The sequence below is a fragment of the Bombus huntii genome, chromosome 8, assembly GCF_024542735.1.
Source record: "Bombus huntii isolate Logan2020A chromosome 8, iyBomHunt1.1, whole genome shotgun sequence".
Lineage (NCBI taxonomy): Eukaryota > Metazoa > Arthropoda > Insecta > Hymenoptera > Apidae > Bombus > Bombus huntii.
In genome coordinates, this window is record NC_066245.1 from 2,015,989 (window position 1) to 2,040,429 (window position 24,441).

General features: G+C 36.5%; 1 protein-coding gene across 4 annotated transcripts in view; it reads left to right on the top strand.

The window, feature by feature from the left end:
* The window catches only part of LOC126868934 (neuronal acetylcholine receptor subunit alpha-7), a 268,344-nt gene that overhangs the window by 194,753 nt on the left and 49,150 nt on the right, over positions 1-24,441 (top strand). For 2 of the 4 annotated variants that reach the window (XM_050624949.1, XM_050624946.1), the window contains one exon: positions 16,251-16,337. The exons of the other annotated variants lie outside the window; for them this stretch is intronic. In XM_050624949.1, the coding sequence (XP_050480906.1) occupies positions 16,251-16,337 (87 nt within the window). The remainder of the gene's footprint in view (positions 1-16,250; positions 16,338-24,441) is intronic. 4 annotated transcript variants of the gene reach the window in all.

Below are 24,441 nucleotides of genomic sequence, written 5' to 3' on the forward strand. Positions count from 1 at the left end.
ATTCAGCGAATACGAGGAATATTTTTCTTGGTCGTGTGTCTGGCTTTTCCTTTTTGATCAATCACCCTTGAAAAATTTTCATAGTGAATTATCGAAGAATATTTCTTCAAAATTTATTTCTCTTGAAAATTATAATAATCGATATTTATTATATAAAATATCATACATCATTCTTAAAATATAACTTAGTCTATATTGCTATTTGAACAAACAATCGAAGTATACCAATAATATTTAACTTATCGAAGATTCCCCTTAATTTTCGTTCAATTAATCGCGTACCGTTGATCTCGTTCTAAATTTAATTACCAAAAAAGCCAGACGTCGTCATGCGATAAATCATGAAATAAAATGCCATGGTTATATGAACATTCTTCCTCGAAGACAAAATTGCCAGTCCCCGTGTCATTGAGTCGTATCCCGTGCACGAGTCCGTGTACAAGTTTTAAGGGTCATTCAGGTAGTTGGGACGCGTCGTTTCGGAAGTTGTAACGCGTTTACGTCGGACAACTTTCCTCTCGTTGCTCGGTGCAAATCCTTTTTGCGGCCAGTCGGACACCGGCAATGTCTCGGACTGTTTTCTCCAACAGACAAGCACATGCACACACCGATTAGACAACGCGTGCGAACAACCGACTCGAAACGTTTTTCCACCGTTTAAAGCTTAATCTATTCGCGATGAAAACTGTATACATCAAATTTTCCTGCACGTTGTAGTTCCACAGAGAACGCGCTAACGAAAGGGACGTTTGTTTCGCGTATTTTTATTTAAAGACAAAATAACTTTTTCGGATGGTTTCGCTTTATGAATGGAGAGGTAAAAAGTGCAATTGAAAAATACCTGCAAGCACCTAATGAAAAAATAGTCGAAAGCCTTTCTGGTTACACGAATAATAATGAATATTTTTCTTGAAAGAAATATAATCCGAAAAGCATTATATTTTTTCAGCTTTTAATTTCTTTGTCGGATATATCAAACGAAAGCATTATCCTAAATTTCAGAACGAAGAGCGGAACAAGCAGGGAAATGTTGAAACAAAAATACGATCGTATGATTTCTTTCGCGTCGACTCTTCACTTTCTCTGAACGTTCCTTCCTAAACCTCTTCTATAAGAATAACCCCATAGGCTTGTGTTACATCAATGTTTAGATTATTACCCCGTTCTATGACGTAACTTCATGACAAGTACCAAAAATCTTAGCTGCCTAAAAAGCTATCTATCTATAAAGATAATATAAACAATGACAAGTAATCGTACTTGGAACGATAGTACGCTATATTTTTAAACGGCGAGAAATTATTTTCGATAAAATTGTAACGATCATAATCGTATAACTGGCTTCAAAATTGAAAGAATTTTCCAATCGTCCTATATAAATAGTACATTTTTCTCGCATCGGATTTTATTAAAATTGAATAAATATCTCTTCTTTTCTACGCTCCTCGATATAGGTACAGTAATCGAAATTCTACCAACCGTTAAAAAAGATATATTTACATAGTTGAGAGCATTAATTTTTCCAATATCTTAGGCACCTGTATTATTGGTACTTGAGTTGTTCAACCCCCTTGAGAAACGTGCACGGTTCTATCGTCCCCCATTTCTTTGATGTATTGTATTAATTGTTCTTAAACTCGAACGAACGAGTTCGTGTGTTTAGAAGAATAAGTTAACTAACTTAATTGTCCCTGTGTCCCCGTGTCATACTTTAGAGAATTACTCGTAGCACCGAATTCCTAGGTATACTGCAAGGGTCAGTCAAATATTAACCGGACTGCGTGTAACATATCTCCACAGTCTCACGTATGAAAATGATATCGCGTAGGAGTTCAAATAGGCGTATCTTAAAGACGTTTCAGCTCACGTGGTGATTTATTTATCGTTTCTTCGATAGTTAACAAAACGAACGAGAAAACAGTATCGTTTTTCGTTGCATAACGCATAATTATTATTCGAGAGCACGAAACCTGCTGAAATTTTGCATAGGTTGCGGCTACAGTTTGGGGATGAAACGTTATCAGGAACCCAAGTGTTTGCGTGGCATAAATCGTTTTCTAGTGGACTCGAATACGTTCAAAATACACCGCATCGGCTACGTCCCAAGACAAGCGTAACGCTAGCAAACATTGGAGTTGCTCGGCAACTGATCGAACATGTTCGACGCATAGCAATCGACGAAATTTGCTCGGAAGTTAATATTAGTCGTGGAAGAGTGGTCTCTATCGTTCGAAACGAGTTCAAGTTCCGCAAGATCACGACCACCTAAAGAGCAGTTAGGAGGTCAACTTTTCAACAGCAACGAAGTAGTAGAGCAATTCCTGTGCGATTGGCTTCTAACCCAGCCCTCCATTCCCTTGGAAACTGGAATGGAAAAATGATGAAACCAACGGCAAAAGTATATAGAGAGAAACTGAACGTAGATAGAAAAATAAGTCAATTATTCTTTTTGAAACAAAACATTTGACTGAAATATAAAGTTACAAACAAAGTTCGGTTTATATTTAACTGACCCTCGTACATTGCTGTTAATTGCCTGTTGAAAGGTCCTATAGTTTGCCCATAGCCTGCCGTTTCACCCCTTGGGGGTTTAGCAAGGGATATTCCATCAGTTTATCGGAAAGCCCGTGCAAACAGTAAGTTCAATTTCATGGGCTGATACGCTCTACTTCCTTTCTAACGCGATCGGATGTTGTTTCAATTTTTCGCGTAGAAGATACGTCTAGCGATTCCATGTTGAGTTAACGTTTCAGCTCCTTTGCTTTCAACGAAACCAACGGCAAGTGCAACGCAAGTCCATACGCGTGACTTGATCTTAATTCGAACTTGACATCGCAGATGTTTATCTAATGTTACTTCTGCTAATTGATATTAATAATTGAAATTTCTAACTAATATACTAGAGAGTTTTGGTTAGTCACGGAAGAAAAAATTTCGTCAAAAATGAGAAATCTGAAATAAAAAATATTTTCACGGCTTGTAGCAGAATAATACGGCTTCTGATATTATTGTAACAGGGTTTTTCTAAAAGAGCTGATAAAGTGAGAACTTTTTTGCGGCGATAAAAGAAAATGTATTCGTAGGAAAAATTAAAAATTTGTTTCCATAAGCCTCGCCTGAACGACCTTCGTGATGCGCCTTTTAAGATGAAATCGTATGCATAACGTAGAGGTGTAATTTATTTGCTGCTCAAAGCTACAGCCTGTAAGTTGAATAACGTGTAGACACTTCTGAAAGATTAGCAAAGTTTAAAGAGTTTAATTATCAAGAAATAATTCCGGTAATAATTAGCTCTACCGCTTTACTGTGAAGAAATGAATTAAAATAGATTTTCCAAGTTAATTCGGCGATACTTGCTCGCAGCATTATGGAATTATTTTAAATATTGGAAATGTTTTTATCATGTAATCACATCGAGCGTAATTAAATTATTAACAATCATCGATTCTTCGTTTCAGTGCAGTAAATCGACGAGAAAAAGCCGAATGTTTTATTGTATTCACAAACAGAACGATCGTTATCGGGAGCAATTTATTATCCTTCGTGCAACAAGTATTCCCTTAAAAAATTTACCTTTGAATAATTTTTCGCGCTCATCGCAGCGGAGAATTTCCATGCGACTACTAATCAACCTATAAATGAGCCACGAAAAACTAAGGAACCTCGTTATCTTCTACTATGCGCCGATTAAGGGAAGTATGTGACAGAAAGCGACTCGCGAATCGATCGATCTCCACGTTACTTGGCTTGTTCCTCATCTGTCCGTCCGCGACAACAATCACTCAGCGGGATAACTGCAGAGAAACAGCGGAGGAAGAAGAAGAGGAACGTTAGACAGAGATCAAGGGTCCTGCTCGTTTGAAAGTGACGGCCAACGAAAAAGAAGAAATGGTTGAGGAAAATTTAATTAGAACTTAAGTGGTAGGGTAGAAGAATATGCGGGACGTACCACGAAACCGTAGCCCAAAAAAGGTCAGTCCATGGCAAATTCGTTTACGGTTTCTTTATTTTCAACGACAGTCATTTTCCTGCCAGCGGCATAGTCAGTCGCCTTTTTTCACGATCCGTCTGTGGTCGTCCTCCCTGCACAGCCCGTCGCGTGTTCGTTTTCTTTCTCGATTTTTCTCTTGGTCGTATCAACCACCAGGGAAACCAGCGACCGCGAGTGCGGCCATGCTTCTGAAAATTGCTCCCAGCTGACTGAGAGCAACGACATCCCGTCCCGACGACGAACTTTCTTTCCCAGGCAATTAGCGACGCGCGTGCCGCGAAATTAGTTCCTAACGAGCAATCGACAGAATCCCCAGGTTTTTCGAAGCTGTTGATCGAGAAGAGGGAAATTTCCGTAATGATTGTTAACGAGCATCGAATTCACTATCAATTAGAGTCTTGCTGATTTATTCGAGTGTCCAAGGTGGGGACGAGTTGTTCTGTCACAGAGATGGTAAATAGTTTGTTCGTCGACGGATGCTGTTGGGAAAAGATTCAGCTACTCGTCGAGTTAGCAACATCGCGATCGAAGGATTATCGAATGAAAGGTATTTAATGGCAATCGTCTTTGAGGATTATTCGTTGCACTTTCTTAGGTCTGTCGTGAGTGTAGAGATTAGAATCCCTAGAATCATTTTCACTCTGACTTATAATATTGGTTTCATTAATCAAGTAATATCTTTATGGTGAATTGTAAAAGTGTTTCATCTCTGTCTCCTGAAGCAGACACGTAAGTTGTCATAGTTTTGTTAAAATATTATATTTACGTAAAACAGTATCAGCTATCGTTTCGATACTCTGCGTCGTTTCCAAAGCCACCAACGAAACTTCATTTCCTACTAATTGCTCTGTTTAATTCATCGATTTCCATCAAATCCTTCGTCCATTTCTTTACAAAATCAATTTCCATTTATTCGGAAAAGGGAAGGAAGCAATAAAATAAGAAGACATGGTATTAATTTTAACGTCGCTAGAGGAATTTTCCTAATTAAAAAAGAAAAAACCCACGGTTGGTCAGTTCTCGCCAAAATCACATCCAAAGTATAATGACGTGGCATTTCCATTACGATTGAAATTTTCCTGGCTCGACAGGCAAGTGTTACGCTACATACGACCAAGGTTCAACGGTCTCTTTGGTCCCTATTATTCGGCAATCACATGCCATTATTTTCCGCAATCGACGTTGGTCCCGGCTGGAACAACAAGCCGCAGTCGCATCGCGACATTTGGAATGGCAAAATGGAAATAAATCGAGACAGGATTTCCGATAACTGCATCCACGGTGTCGCGTTACGATAAACAGAATCGTCGATTTTTCAACAGAAAACGACAGTCCAAGTGGACTTCTCGGCCGTTGCTTCAAAGGAACGAATAATTTCTCGATTATCGTTATGGCAGCTGTCCCAGGCAATTAATGTTATCCCGCAGAAATATCCCGTTCGCGTACCTGTTATCGGAAAACGAAATCTTCTTCGGTGAAACGTTCAGAAAAATGGTTGGTAAGGGAATCGATTTCCTGTTGGATGTTTTTCTCTGATTTTCTCCATTTTTCTTTGTGCTGCTTCCTCCTCCTTTCTCTTTTTTTCTGTTTTCCATGCTGTCTCTTTTTTTCCTATCTTGTGCCCAGTCACCTTCAATACCTCGCAGCGAAATCGAGAATCCATTCTGTTAGTCCTCAACGTGCCTTTCAGTGGCGTTTTCAAAGGTAGATCACTTTAACGAGAATAAGTAACAAAGCCAATTTCGAAAACTGCATCGAGAACGTCGAGAAACTAATTAACTTCCTTTCTCGTGTTCCTGCTTTTAAGCGTGACATTCGTATCGACTTCGGAAGGCCATATTTTTCCAACTCCAAACAAATTTTTCGTCAAAATCGTCAGCTCGAGCTGACGTCGAACGTGCTAACGATCGCGTAGAAGCGAAATTGCTCGAAATTCGTGGCTCGAATCTCTTGTCAGTTTCGTCGGTTACCGGCATTCGATCGGTCATAGCGTGGAAGTGGAGCGACGCGAAAAATTCGTAATCACTCGCCGCATCGTTTATCTCCTCTGTGCGCAACATTCCATTTACTTCTTACGGCGATCCATTTATTAATTCGACACCGGTGGTCGACCCAGTTCTCCGCTTAAACGCGAAAGCCCGATGGAATAATGCATAAATGCCGGCAAGAAAATGGCGTCAGGTGGAAAAAGCTGATACACGAGCGACTGGCCCGGGACGCCTTTACGCTGATATTTTTTTGAGCGGCTTGAACAAGCGGCTCGATCAACGACACGCCATGCAAATTTATGCGAAAACTTGCTGCTAGCGTGGAACAGTCGACTCGGAAGGCAGGCCATCAGCAGCGAGCTTTTACGCGAACCTTGATAGCGAACCTTTATCGTGTATACTTGCGTATGCATCAGCCTGCTGCGTGACACTCCTAGTGCACAATATTATATTTATGCCAATAAGTTGACTTTTTTTCCAATTCTAAATGATTTTTTGTCTCGCCAGGAAAGTGGAGGAGAAAAACTATTCAATATTATATATTAAATTATCAGAGTAAAATATATAGATATATACGTACTAGTTGTATCTTTCCTGATTCGCTAACTCGTTAATAGTCGAAGCATCGTAAATGCATATTTTGAGTAACGCGGATTCTCAACTCTGATATATTAATTTGAAAAGAAAAGAATCTTGCTTTGTATAGGTACCTTATTTCGTTGCTTAAAACGTTTTGTATCTTCTTTGATCTTCCTCATCTTCTGGAAACGTTTCTACTTCAGAGCAGAACTTTTCTGTTTCAACACTATCAATTTCTTCCATTAGTTACGTTATTTTTCTTTTTCTCTCTTCCCTCTAAAATTAATTACACATTTTTTACGGCATATTTCGTTGCTGAATACCGACGACACGTTTGAAAATTTCCATCAGCAATTACATTTTTACTTGAAGTTTTAGTTGAAACTTTAATGGACGAACGAGTGGAACTATGCGGATTGAAACTGGAGCAATTAACCACTGTATGATACCATATGAAATGAATCGAACAAAGAGCATCTTTTTACCTAATGGTCTTATCGCGATCGTTTCAGTTACACGTTCCTTCGTTAATCTTTCTTTTGTTTCATTAATTGCGCTTTTTATCAATAATCCTCTTGTAGTCCTTTAACAAGGAACTAAACAAGCAAATAGATGCTCGTGTCGCGAAGAAACGATTGTAAGATACCGTACAGCTGATAATTATGAAAATAACAGACATATTGCCTATTACTAAGTACCACTAATGCTAACTACCTTTCTGTACGTTTCTGCACTTTTAAATTCTACATTTCTCAAGTGCGCAGACATCCACAGTCTAATAAGGAGAATAGCAGTGCATAAGGCAAACTTTTATAAAATTGTTTTTAAGCACAAAATATAGGAAGAAAGACTATTGTAATATCACATTGACGATTTTCGTTTGACGATTTTTATTTCAAAATTCATTTCAATTTTAAGGTATGTCTTTAATCCGACACAGAAACGTCATATGAATATCCGAAGTTCTCTGATTTTTCCGCTTACTTGATTCGACCAACTCTTCTTATATGTGTGTACACTGTACACGCTGTTTACGTAATGTTCAACATTAGAAATTTCAATTTCCATCGTTGTTCAGGGCCCACGATATTGAATCTGGAGATTCGAGCCGGACGCACCGACATCGACCGATAGAAAAACTTTTCGAAATATCGGAAATGCTACGGTACAAGCGTCTGCGAATGAAACGCGACCAAACCATAAAGATTTATCTGTAATAAAACAGAACTCGAAGTTGCAGTTGACACGACTTTCGCATCTTTACACGGAGAAATAAATTCACAAAATTTTTTAAATAGCAAGAGACCTCGTTTTCTTAATTCAATTAGGAAAATAACGTACGTTTGTATATCGTGTAATTTTGCTTCTTTTACCGACTACATTTCATTTGTACCTTTTTCGTTGTTTTCTACGATCGCATTTAAATCGTTGATTGTACGAGAAAGGAATAATTTTGTAAGTAGAGGAGTAATTTTACGAAAAATTTAACCCTCCGCGCGGTCCTTTTACATCGATATAATTGAACACAATTACATTTCAGTGGACGTACTCGATGCAGTTTAAACGTAATTAGAAAATCGAGTTCTTAATCGTCAGGAGTTCGAGCACAAAATTGAAGAGATTAAATTTCGCGACCATTAACGAGCGGTAACCAGAAGAAATTTACTTCGAGCGAAAGGCCGAGACGCGAAGTTCCTTCGACGAAAGTATTACAGTCCGTCGCGTCGTTCGAGGAAAATGTCCGAGGGAGTTGCTGCTGCCTTTCGCAGGTCTATTCACATGGAAGTTATTTGCTTATTTCTTGCAGAACAGTTGAACGACACAAGGTTGGGAAACTTATTCGGATCCATCGACTGCGATGCTCGATGCTTCCGTCTTTTCATTCTTTTTATAACAAGAGATTGAATTATTTCGCATTGCAGATTGTTGAGAAATTTCATGTTTAGAAATCGATAAAGTTGTTTTTCCCAAACAACTACGGAATATAATTAATTTGTCGAAAATATTATTAATCACTCAAGGAAATAATAGCACATATATATATATATATATATATATTAGGATCTATACGAGAAACTAGAAAATGAGTTATAAATAACAAGCAACAATTGCGGTAGTAAATTGGAAAAGTAAATACAAAAACTGGTTGACAATGTTCACACTTAAGACAAATTTGAATTTGTTTTAAGCGTGTCCGATACGAGGGAAACGTTTTTATAGTTCGACTTGAAAGAAGTTGACACGAATAATCCGCATTCCTATAATCGTTCAAAAATAGCAAGACAAATTCAAACAAACAACGTTGTAGCTGTAAATTAACCTTAAATAGTCGCCATCTGTAGCTACGGTAGCTGTGCCTATGTATGTCACGTATGCTGACAGCAGTTTCAACAATCGAGTTCAAAGTTCAATATCGAAAACGCCTTATCAGAACTCGTAGTTTCCCACTGGGAGGAAAACATATCCGCGGAGCGAGACTACCCAAAGTTCAAGACGAGTTTTCGTCGTCGTGTAACTGTTCTTTCTCTGCGGCAGGATGTGTAAATCCCCATTCGAATTTCTGAACAGGTCGCCAAGTAGTTTCTGCGCCAGTTCGTGCATACGTCTAACGCGACGTATGGCGCATGTCAAGTTCAGAACTGCTGACAAGGTTATATTTAGATTGAAACAAACCCTTAGAGCATGCTTCCGGACGGCCAGGCAATTCTAGAACTCCCGGGGCTCCTGAATTCTAGGATTCTTTAAGAGTATAAACTTCGCATCCTATTATACTACATTTTCATCCGACTACACTGATACCTTGAACCCTGAGACACCCTGTGCATTTTCATTGCTATTCTCCATTTGGTATTTGAACTATTTTCTGCGTCAAGTCGAGATAACGAGTTTGAAGTCTCCGCAAATTGCATTCCTCCGATCGTAAATCCTCGGTTCTTTTTTAATCAACTATTTTCTTATCTTTCCCGTAATCCGGTCGCTATTTAATGCTGCCCTAACTCGTAGTCGATTTCAAAGCGTTCCTGGATAGTTGCAGAAGCACCCAGCGATAACAGTCGTTTGCGAACTGCAAATAACGTTCGCCGAATCGATTCTAACGACCCTGGCCGCAGGCGTGTCTAGTTGATACGTGAGAACTACGTTCCTCCTTTAAACGCTATATTTCCGACGAAGGAGCAGCGTTCGATTCCCTGTTTTGATGAAACCCTCGATGTAGTAGAATGTCGTTTAAACGTTTCCATTTAGATGTTCCATAACGGGGCCATTCTTCGATGCGAAGGATGTGTTCTCTGACCTCTCTAATTTGAATTGAAGATGACGTACAAGTACCCACTTCAATTATACGTGCTCTGCAACCGAGATGCTCTACTACAAGGATTAGGGATAACAAAGAAGAGCTAGAGGTAGACAAGCGATTAAGAAAATGTCAAAGTTCCGCAACCGTAATTAATAGCTTAATTTCTCTTAATTATCGTTTCAAACGGGTAACAGACTATTTCAGGTTATTACCGACTCTGGACAACTGTACGTGACAACGGCTTGCTCGTAAACATTATAGGTATTTCACTGAGACTCTCGAAACGAACTGCGTTTCGAGTAACATTCGACGCGATACGCTCGATTGCACGCGCCAACTTGCCAACTTTCTGATTAGGTAATGGATGCGGTTAGCAGAAGTTCAGAATGAACTTGAAATTAATCACGTGCATAAGCATGCGTGCGAGCTTTTCTAATTACTCAGCCATTCCAGATACCCGCGAAACCTATTTCTTTGTCATTTCCATTCGGAACCACATGTTTGTCAGTCGAAGACATTCTACACGCCTGTCCCCAACTTTCCTTTGTTTCAATTTATAAGCAAATGGTAGGAGGCTATGTTGGACAAACCTTCAAACAGCTGATTATAATTGGTGTTGATACAAAGTTCGTTTCGCTATTTAGGGAGAAAATATTTAGATTTCGTTGATTAAACGACGAAGGGAAAATATTCCAATTTAAGTTGCATTTATGAAAAAGGAAATATCGAGTATTATAGTTTCGATTATCAAACTTTAGAGCATAGGTGGGTCAGATTGTTTTCAGATTGAATGTAGTTCTTTGTCGACGTTCTGATCAAGTTTGACTCGAAAAAACTTATTCTTCGGAACTGCGTTTCGGTAGAACGCAGCGAAATCATGTTTCGCCACAACTCTGATTGTTGCCTAGCATAATAATCCGCAAACGTTCCACAGGCGATGAAAATATTTCAGCCACCGTGGATTACATTGGCGAATTCGATTTTACCGAATGGCGAGTATTTTATTGCATTTTACAGCGGCCATGCTTCATGACACCAGGGACCGGTGTCACGTATAAATTTAAATTCCATCGACGTAATGTCCACGGTTATATAAATCGCGGTATACGGCGCAACGCCGCTTCAAAAAATCATAATAATCGGAAATTTAATTCTCAGCGTCTACGCGCGTGCACACACACACGATTTAATATTTTTCTCACATTGGTTTTCAATCGCACGAAGCAACCAGAAACGCGATCTCGAGTCGCAGATCGTAGCAGGTAAATCGCAAAGCAACAAGAAACGAAGATAAGAAACAGAGAGAAAAATATAGGATGTTTCAGAACCATAGACCGATCTACTAGGAAATGCTAGAGGATGACAGAAACATACCTGTCTGTGAAATATATTTATTTTGCTTTCCAATAACGAAGCTTTGAAGATACAGGTTTTGAGTGCCTGCTGATGACCGATCAGCCATGCAGGCACTCTATTTCTTTGGTTGCGTCTATAAGAATATAAATTTGCATAAACATTGGCAGTTTATCAATGACGTTAGGTACATACTTTGGAATTCAAATGCGACAACGAAAGTACATTCTTCGATGTATAACTGATTGAACATCAGCAGGTGCAAGAAACCTGCGTCTTTACAGCTTCGTAACTAAATAATAAGACAAGACGAGGTACGAAAGCTGTTTCTTTTGCCATCTTCTACCATCTCCTGCTTGACTGGTCTGTAGTTCCGAAACACCCTGTATAAGACACCTGATCAATCGTACTAATATCTGAACAAGAAGGGAATAACGAACGCCAGCTCGGGGAATGTTCGTTTGTCTGCGATACTTGAAGAGTCGTTGAAGGTACAGCTATAATGCAAGTTGTAAGCTGAAAGGAAGCAGAGATTAGCTGAAACGATTTCGCTGGCCGTTCTGTACCAGTTTTCGTCGGGAGATGGTGTAATTGAATTAATAAAACGACGCTTAGGATTACTCTGGCACGAGTGCACAATCACACGGATGGATTCTTTCAATCCTCGTGCACAGCTCTCAATGTACTTATTTAACTCTCGAGTCACGTTTAATGCGATGAATCGTCATTTTTCATCTCGTCCAAGAAACTTCGTCGAGACACATTCGCGGTACCCGATGAAAAATTGAAACATCTTCGGATCAATGGAAACGGCACTGAATCGCTTTAATCATCAGCCGTACGATAATCGCGATGTATCAACGGAATCAGAACTGTTTAATCAGTTTACGTGTTAACCGATTCGGTATTTATTCGGTGGCGATCGGTGCAATTGCAACACAAAGCATTGTTTGATTAAATTATATCGAGGGATAGTTTCGAACCTGGCAGGTATCATCACGCGTGGGTTCGGGAATTTGCGGAAACATCGATTCATTGCGTTATTGATAAAAGCGGTTTGATTCGGATTCGGTTACTCGACTATTCCAAAGCCGAATTTACGCTGTTTCGTTTTGGAGGAACACGGCGGATGAACGCAGCTTTCATCAGTCGTGTTCCTCCAAAGTGAAACGGTGTGAATTCGGCTTAAGTTATGAGAGACAATTTAAATACTATTACGATCTGTGCAAAGTTAATAATAATTTATATAATTAAATGTATAAATTACCATATAATACAACGTTTTTCCTTACCTTCGTTATTGAAGAAATAACTAATCGCTACATCGAATCTTGCAAAATTATCTTATAAAAGGGAAATAAACGCGCAGCACAAGAATTTAGCAAAATATTTCGTTTCTTTTCACGAAGCTAACTTTCGAAACTAAAGAATCCTTTCGTTTGAGAAGTACTTTTTGCGAATACACCGCACGCATCATCTAATTACCGAGCTCAGAATGAAAATACCCCTTTCCCGTCTCTCAACGTTCTTTTCCTTTCCTTTCTTCGTTCCTAACTTTTAACGATAACCGTGGCTACTATTCGAACTTCGTACACGTATCTACAGGCCACTCTATTCTCTTTACCTGTGATTTCTTTAACGTAGCAAATATAGGAAACACTTTTCGAGATAGATCTATAATCGTAGATTGTTCCGAAGGCGCAGCTTGTTCCGTTATTAAAATTTTTGTAGAAGTTAAAGAATTTATAAAAAAATGTATATTTTACATATTTATTGTGTTTTAAACAAACGAAAGTAATATTACGTTAAAGAGAAATACGAGACCTTTATGTAAAGCTATCCGACGCGATCTCCATTGAATTTCATTGCAAAATCGAAACACAAAACAAATACATATCTACTAAAACGAGATGGCACTGTGTAATTACCTGCAATGTTGACTCTCTTTATTCGATCAAAATGTATAATTTGCTGTTCGTTCCCATTCTTGTTTTCCATACCAATTACGTCTTCAGCACGGTAGACGTTACAAAGAAATTTATATCACTACCTGCACGCGTTGTAACAAAACGTTATCTGACACGCAACATCAAACAAACAAAATAATACGTATTGATACTCTCGGATGAAAGACCACTGTGCACATAAAAATAAGTCAAAAATAAGGAACACGATTATTCCGCAAAAATTATTTGCAAAAATTGAGCTAAGCATTTATCAAAATCGTATTTATTTGATTTGTTAAGATTCAGATAAGTAGACGTTATTTCGTGTCGTATTTTCCAATATTCAGATATCTCACAAAGCTCTATATTTATTTAAAAATTTCAGCAAAGCTTCATAAGCACACAAAATTAACGTCGACTGAGCAGCAAATAAAAACACTTTGCCCTGTAATAACATCTCGATATTTCCAACTAAGTTGTAAATCCCGTAGCAGTCGCAAATAAGCCAACGTTTTTCCGTCGATGTCGTCAACGATATTTCCTGGAATGGAGTTTACATTGGATAACGGGCATCTACATCGTCGATTCAAAGCTTCCAGTTTCAGTGAGTTTGTTAATCTGAGCAAAAATATCTATCGATAAATCGATGCCCGATGGAAAACCGACGGACCGAAACCTGTTATCTCGAATGACAGTTTGTTTTTCAGAAACTTCTGAACGGCAAAACTTGTCCAATAGACGAACGCTTGCGCTGTTTCAAGAGGCGAGAAGTACTTCCCGTTGATAACAATCGTGAAACTGGACTTTGATTCCTTTATTTTGTCGCCCTCTTCCTATTCCTTTCATTCCACTCTCTCTTCATTTGATAGTCACGTATTATCTTTTCTTTGCCAGAACATTTTCGTTTACCGGCATATCGTAGCTAGTTTTTATCTTTTCATAAATATGCATTGTTATTATCCTTTATCATTGTGTCAGCAACATAACGTTACCTCTTACATCTAACATTTTTATTTTTCCTGCCATTTTGCGCTCCCATTTCTTTCCCCTATTCATTATTCAACTGCCTCCCTTTTTATAAAAAAAATACCATTTATTCTCTTTTCTTCCTTCATCTACTCCATCATTCCTTGTCTTCAACATTTCTTTCTCCCCCTCTGAGTTCGGTATTTCAAGACGTTAAATTTAGCGTAAACGCGAAGTCTGGGCAAGAAATTAAGCGGAGTGTTGATATCAAGAGTGGATTTATCGATGCGCTCATAAAAAATACTTTCGTGCTGTTCCCAACGCTTGATATTAACGCTTTTTGTACAGTATAAAATGCAGAAGTTTGAATGAAAATAGGAGCCGACGGCTGAGTAGGGAAACAATACAGCGCGTTTTCGCGCTGGAAAAAGCCGACGATTTTTCTGCTGTTTCGCGGACCGCCCCAATCCACTACCGATGTAAATGCACCATTAATTTTACACCGTACGGAACAAAGAATTGTAAAACAGTCACTGCTCGAATCACCCCTTTATTTACTACGATTAAATAGAAATTCTCTGATACCATTAGAATTTATAATTATGCCGTTTTCGCGACACTTCGAACGTTTCATACACAAAAGAAATTGCAAAATGATGCTTACTCTATTCATACATAATCTTTATAGCAATAAATTCGTTCTATTGGCCACCATTTTTTAACTTAAACGAATAATAATTCAAGAAGTGGAACGTGTAAAGAACTGATGTAAAATTCTAGAACAAAGTAAAATTATTCGACTAATACAAAATATAAAAAATAAAACTATTTCAATTTCATTGTTTATAATACATATTTCTATTTCTGATTCCATCGAACCTCCTATTTGCATTCGAATGTTTTTGCAACTACAATATTCAACAAATCTTACATGAAATATGTAAAATATTTTTATACATATCACGCAGTTCCACGTAAATAACTTTTTCTCGAGACGAGCAGATTTCGATCTATCACTTTTTTTCGATCATTATTTTTCAAGGAGGAAGGGAGAAACGGAAGAAAGCTCCGCCGTGGCAATATCTTCTTGCTGATAAAAATGTCACCGTGCAAATCACCGTGGCCACTGTTCGAGTTCACCCTGTTGCATAACCTTCCTCGCTAGCTATCCGCGTTATTTATTATTTAATCCATTCCTCCCGCGGGACTCGATAAACAGCGGCTGTTCCTCCGCAATAAAACTCCTACGATACTACCGTTAGACGAACTCTATTTCCGGCTACGATTCTTCTTCGTAAAATATCGGTCGGCGTTGTGTTTTTTTCATTTGTCTTGTAAATAAAATTTTCTAGACTATTCTTTATCGTCAAAGATACTGAGTTCTTGTTATGTAACTCAGCAATGTACATTTTAAAATGTATGATACATGTATGATAGATCGATATGCAAGGACAGAAAGTATTCCTTTTCCTTTGATCAGGATTACGAATAATACGTACATAATAATAGATCAAAAGAGATAAATTTTCATTGGCTTGGTTTATAGAATATCAAAGAATTATTTCTTGCAAAAAGCTACAACTAAACGGCTATTGTATAATACTTTAATATTCCCCGAGCTGGTTAGTAGTATAACTGAGATACACGATTTCCAACTCGTGCATGCGTGAACATTGCACAACCGAAATCACCAACACTTTGTCAACAAAACATCAAATAAACAAAATATATTTCAGAAAAGTTTCAAGTTTCAAGAAAGAGCGAATCCCTGAAATTTATCTAAAAAAAATTATATTCCAATTCCTTATAAAAGAGAGAACTACGAACGATGTATCTTATAAAAGTAATATTACTATTTCAAAGCTCCTTCTAGTAATCCTCTTTCGACCTTAAGTATCAGTTTAAGATCAAGTAAGTTTCTGGACGGAGGACAAACACTGCGAGTTTGGCTGTTTTAAAGCTGGGGATTCGCTTGAATCTTGATCCTCGAATTGTCGGTGATCTGGACGATCAGCGGATAGAATCAAGGGACGACGCTCGTGCCAATGGATGAGCACGATCGTCGGTTTACTTGCTTCGAACGCGAATACGAAATGGATCATTGAACAAGCTGGGCTCTACGACTGTTTCAGGAGTGACCATCTTGTTATCGCTGACGGTGTTCCTGAATCTCGTCGCCGAGACCCTGCCCCAGGTCTCCGACGCTATACCACTGTTAGGTACATTGAGTTTCTACAAACAAACGAGTGCCAGTGTGGATCTCTATTGTTGAGAATGGACGTACCCTTTTTTTTTTTATTTGATTCCCTTTATTTTGTGTTTAGTGTGTAATGAAATTTTCATTGGAGACTTTCTTTACATAAAATTAGTTCACACACGGTATAAAACCATACAAAAAAAAAAGAAATAAAGAACAAGATTTTTTTATTTCCTTTTTTTTTACCTCTTTCTGGTTCTGTCCTGAACTAATTTTATAATTTCATGTTAGATAGAGTATTTCTATTGAAGGGTGTTTTTAGCGCTTTTCTCTTGTTTAATGGGATTATTGTGTATCTCCTATTTTAACAATAAACAGTATTCAAAATACAATCATTGGGGTCTAATAGCCTTAAATGAAACGGTGCACTCAATATCTGGATTTCTTTGGAATATATTTATGACAACCGGCAGTTATATTTTTTGCTTTGATTATTTGCAATATCATAACAGGTATGAATATAGTCGAAATTTTTATAAAATGCCATGTTATGTTGCAACCATATATTGTTTGCAAAACAAAAAGGCATAACAAAATCATATGAGGAAATATTCATAAATAATTATCATTCTTTGAAGAACAACGCACCTTTTTAATGAATGTCAACTGATTATTCTTTCATATGATTCTTTCTAAAATCGACTATAGTTTATGTGTAAAAAGCAAAAACAAAATCTGTCGGAACAAGCCAAACCAGTAACAATAAAAAAGCAATATTGTTAGACTGGAATAATCAACAACTAATAAACTGCAAGTTCTATTTAAGAAGAAAAATAAAAGGAGAAATTAACATTAATATATGTCATAACAATATATTATGCAAGAAAAAATGTAATATTATTCTCATAAAAATAGTACGATTCTTTGCGGTATTTATTATATCTAACCGAGAATATAACTTAAAATACGAACTAACCTTGAACAGTAATACAAATTTTCTAACATTTCACTATTCAAGTTAAATTATATAAATCCCAACATAAATTAAAATACTAAATTATAACGATTAAAACTTAATTTAATTCTTTTGATAATGTATCATTCAACCCAAAATTACCGTAACTTTGTTAGTAGCACATACTTTTCTATTATACATAACCTCAATTATGTCCAATATGAAAACGATGTCACTACAAAATTCTCAATTTCTTACCTTCTCTCCAGCAACGTAGAGACGTTGAAGGAAATCTCTTTTCTCCAGTTTCTTCCATCTTATAATTCGGAAACTTTCGCGGCACCTTTCCTGAATTTAATTGAATAAGTTCATGTCTCGAACAGAATGATTCGACGTTTGCCTGTATATACTTACCAAAATTCCACTAACCCGGACATATTCCTGTACGTGCACCTGGTTTCATCGCGTTCTTTTTTCGCCAAGCCATTTACGTTCACAGACCCACAGATAACAACAATCCGATTAGTTTCATCTGAGTCGCGACAAGCTCGTACTACTTGCTGCATCGTTTCATCGTTTTCTTCCATGTTCGTGGCGCTGTAAAAAGTTTTTTAATTTAAATCCGCCTGTGGCAGTGCGCGTGCTCAAACTGCGTTTCGAGAACTCGATATATCGGTATTTCGAGATTTTGTTAGTCGATCAGATTACGTTATTTTATTAACCCAAAGCCATAAATAGTGAACCGTTCTTTCCTTAGCATTTCGTGATTTATTTTCTATTTACAATTGTTATAATTTCATCTTTCGTTTTAGTTTGGTAAGATGAATTAGAGCACACGTGTATACCCAGTGCAAGTTCGTGAAATTCGCGAGTTCATAACGGGTACACTATCGTTTCGTTTTATGTTCACGTGTTGATGAAATTCTTGTTTTATTACTACTTTTTCTCTACTATTCGTCGCACGACGAGATGAACACGAGTCGGTTAAACGGCAGGAGTTTGCTGTAGTAAATCGATAATCGAATAAGTAGATATCAATAATTTTAGAGCACTTATTTACAGAAAGTATTTGGTAATGAGATCAGAGATTATCGAATATCGATTAAATTTTAAATATAATTTCGTCGGAATATATAGCACAATATTTTAATTAAAGTAACCTAAATAGATGCAATAGATATAATAAACTAGAAATTGATTATTTTCTGAAACCTTCAGATATTATTTCAGGTTGATGTTTGATATGAATCCATACTAGAACATATATATATATATATATATATATATATATATATATATTTATAAATATAATACGACGGATCGATTTATATTAACCTCTTGGGTAATACCTAATTTTAGATACTTTTTCTTTTGTAAATAATAATCAACTTTTATCTGAAATACCTCGGTATATTATAAAATTCATAGTTTCTTTCATATCCCTCGTTTGAACGACTTCTGCGCAGGTTTTAAGAGATCTCTCAAGTTGCATATAATTGTATATATACGGCGTGATCCGAAGTATCGACACTATCTGGAAAACTTCCGAGATCAAACGTAAGAGAAGCGCAAAACATCGATGGAGGAAATTCGATTATTTGCGTATGACGAATGGAAACGAGTCTATTGAAACTATCGAGAATGCTCGTCAATCTTTCGTTCGAGACGTTCAACTTGTTACGTATTACACCGAAACTCTATCCCAGTGCAGAAACGCGCGATCGTGTCGAATTTCGACGTCTGTCGGTTCGCGTGACCCAACCGTATATATTCTTTTCTTCTTTCTTTTTTTTTCTCGATCAGGCCATCCATTTAGGCTTTTATCGGCGATCGAGGTAAATTAAAATACTCCGGTGCTTGTTCGACTTGATGTCAGGGCCTGTCTTTGTTCCGCTGTCGAATCTCGTTCCTGATTCCGAGGGTAGATGCGTCTATGCCGAAGAAATCGGCGTTTCCTTCGTCGTGGATGACACCGGCGATATTGGAACGCGGAAAATTAATTAAAAGGGAGTCAGAACAGGCTGAAGGCACACTGAAAGTGGTGAAAAGGAAGCGGGGCAATTTATCTTGAGGGACAGAGAATGGAAAGGGTGGCTGGCAAACGTTCGATAAATTCGTATTAACGAAAGATATGGACGGAAATGTCTGAATCTTTCATGTCCAGAGACTGACGAATGTCGATCTGCGAAAAATTGATAAAATTGCCCTTTCGTCCTTATTATGCCTAAGGATATCGTGGTACGCACAACAACTAGAGAATTTAGGCTATCTCACGATATAGCAATTGACAACAGTTAAAAAACAAAACAAGTTTTCGTTAATATCGTTTGATGCTGATTGTTAAATCACTTGCTGACTTGTCACACTTGTACATTAATTCGTCAACGTCAATTGCTTGATCGTACAAAGATATGACACCTAAATCAAATCGCTTCATATTTTCAAGCTCAATGGCAAATTTAAAGCACATCTTTCTCCACCAAACAACGCAACGTTTTAACCATAATGCTCCGCTTAGTACTACCATTTCTTTCCTCGCTGCGAATGATTACACACTTCCTCTCGTCATTTCTTTCGCGCCACTTTTTATCACTATCATTCAATTCGTTTTCTTTCTATCTCCGGCTATTACGACACACGCCGACTATTCCTAAGGCGAATCCCATTTCCGCGGTCGAGAACGAGAACTTTAATTATCGTGGCCTTTGTATTCGTGCGCGATGTTATAAAAGGGCGAAACGGTTGCATTCGTAAGGGCTGACTACCGTCATTTGTCGCGAAGCGCGTTCTATGCTTTCAAACTCCTCGTTACCGATATAGCCGAATATTTCACGACGCTGCAGAACCCTCGGATCGTTTGGCAAATTATAAAAGCAAATTTCGTTGGATTCCATTGATATTTTGCTGAAAAAGTACACGTATATATAATTAATCGTGATTGCGTTCCGAGTATATAATAACAAAAGTTTAAATTTTATTTTGCAAATTAGTATTGTACCAGTTTACTCTTTTAACAACGTGTTCCATTTCTTATGACAATTTACAACATTTTTATACAGTACATTATATTTATATTTTGTACATTACATAACTGTACATAGTTATAACTGATTGAAAATACTTTTGCTACTTCAATTTTTAAGTTGATTACATAATATTAACCAAGAGTACAATGTATGCAATATTTGAGTGAATTTTGTATATCACTCAGAATTTGTATCAATTTTCTATGAAGGAGTGCACCGTTTTATTAAAGTCACTTAAAATATTCCCAATTAAGCTGTTCAATTATAAAATGCGACTATGACATCCTTCAGAAAATCCACTAATTTCTGATTAATTGCCCATTATGATACCTTAAATGTGCGAATGCCTGTGGAAAGTGTACAAAAGGAATGCAATCGAATGCTCGACCCTTTCACTCGATTCCTTTTTCAATCGTCCCTTTTCAAGCATAATACATGATCATCAAAGATACTCAGAAATCCTTTCATCCTGACGAACATTCTCGTACAACTTGTGTTTAAGTTGGATGTTCGGAATTGAACGATTTACGTTAAAAGTTTCCATTTTGCCAACAAATTAATATCCTAGCGAACTCTATTAGCCAATAAAAGAGAATTATTTGAAGACAAGGCGACTCGACATCGCAGGCCGCTGTTCTCGTAACATGAGAATAAATTCCACCACTCGTTTCTCTCCGATATTCTTTTCTCTTTTGATCCTTTACGCTCCTCTGTTCCCTACGTCCTTTCTGTTTCCAGTTGTTCTTTGTTTGTTTCCATACATGAACGACCGCGATTCCCGTTTTCTTATTTCCGTGAAACCGGCAATTGCCTGGTTTTGTGTCTCTGTCAGATGAAATAACAACGAGATACGGTTTTCAAGCTCATTATCGTTTCGAACTTGACTTGGCAATTAATATTATTATCCTTTAACACCCACCCATTCACGGTGTCAGCCAATACATTATGACGTTAAGCGATACCCAACATATTATGTCAGTGTCATCATATTATGGCAATCAATATTGGATCATATATAATTAGGAGACCTTCGCCCACTTTTTTAAATCGAAATTTTCTTTAAAAGAAAAGGTACTTTGCACTTCGCTTTATGCGAAATACTTTCCTTGATGTTCCGTGTTTTTTATCGTGTATTTATAACAACAAGAGACACATTTGTATACATTGTATACACGACATTGTATACATTGTATACATTGTATACACGACATTGTATACATTGTATACATTGTATACATTGTATACATTGTATACATTGTATACATTGTAAACACGAATTTAATAACAGAATCGTTTACGACGAGTCATTGGAGCCGTGTTTTTCCTACAATGTACAAATCTCGAGTCAAGAGTGCTTGTATTTTCAGTAACGCCATTTGAATGGGAAAAATTAATTTGAGATAAAAGCGTGTATATCAATAACGTTCCAATTGTATTGAAATGCTTCTCTTCCATATTTTTGTTTAACCTGGAAACTGTGCAAACTCGAATTATCGTAACACAAACTATTATCGATATGTCGCGAAATGAGAAATTGAATTGAAATATATTATTTTTGCGGTATAAACCAGAGAAAAAATATTTTCTACGAATATATTAAAAAACGAAAATTACTAATAAATAATTTGCAATTTTACGCGTAAATAAATTATATAGCTACAATGTGCATGTAATGACGTGATGTAAGCGCGTGCAAGCAAACGCTCAAGAATGGCGAGAGGATGAAACGAGCGATGAAATACGACGGGAAAGTCTGTCAACTCCAGAATGTAAACGTATCTCTATGTACACAGAAACAGGGATAAATTGCGAGCACTACGGGTGGACATAACTCCGAAAATAAGTCTGTTATATAAAAATAAGAATTTGTGGAAACGTTTGTTTTATCCATTGGTAGGTTCTAAAGGTTGCATTAAGGTTTATTTATTGGTTTCGATCAAGAACGACGAGTGCATCGCACATCGTGGTTATTTTATTTATCGATTATTTAGTTTGTTAAATGAAATCAGCGATAACATATTAGAACGATATACACATCAGTGTGACTAACTTTCTTATTATAAAATTAATTATGAGAGGGGTAGCACTATATAAGAATTATGACATCACAACATCTTGATCTATTTAAGTCTATTAAGTAATTATTAATTAATATAATAATTAAGTAATATATTTAAGTCTATTATCACTTTATTATAGATTTTGTGTGTTTCAAAAACATCTTGAACAACCAAAATTCTTGAATACTGTCCCATGTCTGTAGAATATTATCCAATAGATTTTATTGCTACACGTTACTTTAATTTTGTTAAACAAAGCAAAATTTCGGCAAAAATGTGGAGAAAATAAAAAATTACTTAAAATTGAGCAAATGAAGTTTAGACCTAAATAACGTTTCCATTTATGCACATATTTATATTAGCTAGAACAAAAACGGCAGCTATTTAAAGTTATATTAGCTTTGAACTTACATTCTCTGAAGTAGAAAATGTAAAATTATTGTGCAGAAGAAATTCGCGGGTTTTGTTCAACAGCTAACACTTGCGATTGCGAGTAATACAGAGAGAAAATATGAAATCTGAATATGGAAATAATAGCAGACCTTTAATTTAAAGTTAGGAAAGAAAGAATATGTAGTTAAGGAACATATTTTTCATATTACATTTAACACTTTGTCAATTTGTGTATCTTTAATTTACTTTCATACAATCATAATTAACAGTTACAATGAAGATTTGTAAATAATTATCGTTATAATAGGGAAATATTAATTTCGTTATTTTTACTTATCTATTAAAATATTATCATATGGTTTAATTAACATATTCTACGTCATTATTATACATATGTACGTGTCCTTTTTCTTTTTTTTTTTAACTGAAATATTGCATGTAACAAATCACACATTGGCAAAATCGCTTTCGCTAGGAATGTAATTAGAACGAACAATCTATATTTGTTATAGAATGTCGTACGTGTAAATTCACGGAAACTAATTTAATGCTAAAACTAATAAATCAATAAGTTAATAAATCCTGCAACAGTTAAAAAAATGCACTGCAGGTTATAACATTATTAAATTCTCATTAACAAATAATAAAATGTAATAATATAAATAAACCATCAAATATCAAATTAAGAATATATAACTAAATATATCAAGCCTGTAAACGTTAGAAATATCCATTGCAATACAAATAGCTTGCATTTTAATTACTATTGATTGAATAAATATCCAACTTTCCTTTCTAAATAATGAGACTCAATTTGCATTTAAAACAAGCTTCTATAAAATATCATACGCATTACATACGCTCTCTCCAAAATTTGTTTACAAACGTCTGTACGCATAAATAAATAGCAATCGACGAAACAAAGGCAAAGAGCATATCAGTAAACAGACCATCTCTGTTACCTGCGATATGTGAAAAAGTATGTGCAAGCATTTGTTACCTTACTAGTCACGTTCGAACGATTTCATGTCGGTTGTCGCTAAGAACACTTCACGTTCGTTTTCTTCCTTTCGTTTTCACGTGCTCTCCTTCCGGTTTTTCCACCTCGCGAAAACATGACATTTATATTTTACACGTAACTTGGCCTTGTGTCCCAACGTGATCTCGTTAGTACGACCATCGATGCCGAAAGAATCGCGCCCCTATTTCTGCGATTTATCTGTCGTTTCTTTTGTTTCCCACGGTTGATTGATTCGCGTGTCGAAACGTTTATTGTAATTCTCTTGATTTCCCTGAATTCGCACCCAATGGGATTTTAATATATAATGGCAGCTCTTTAATAATACGTGGACGAGATTGAGGGGTTAAAAGAAATTTGTAAAATTAAAAGGAAAAATGTGTTAACATGATATATTATAAAATGAAATAACCTGAGAGGAATTGCTGTTTTGGGGGGAATGGATTTATTTCCTAATTTTAAGTTTTCAGACCCTAATATGTATATTAAATAAGAAATGGATTTTAATACTTTTTCAATAATATTTAAATCTTGTTAGCCATTTTCCTTGAGGAGTAAGATCGAAATCTACATGGAATGGATTGATTGGAAGTTTTATAAACTACTCTATTTCGTAATAAAGTAATTGAATTAAACATATTTAAGCGTAATATATCTCAATTTTATAAAGCAGT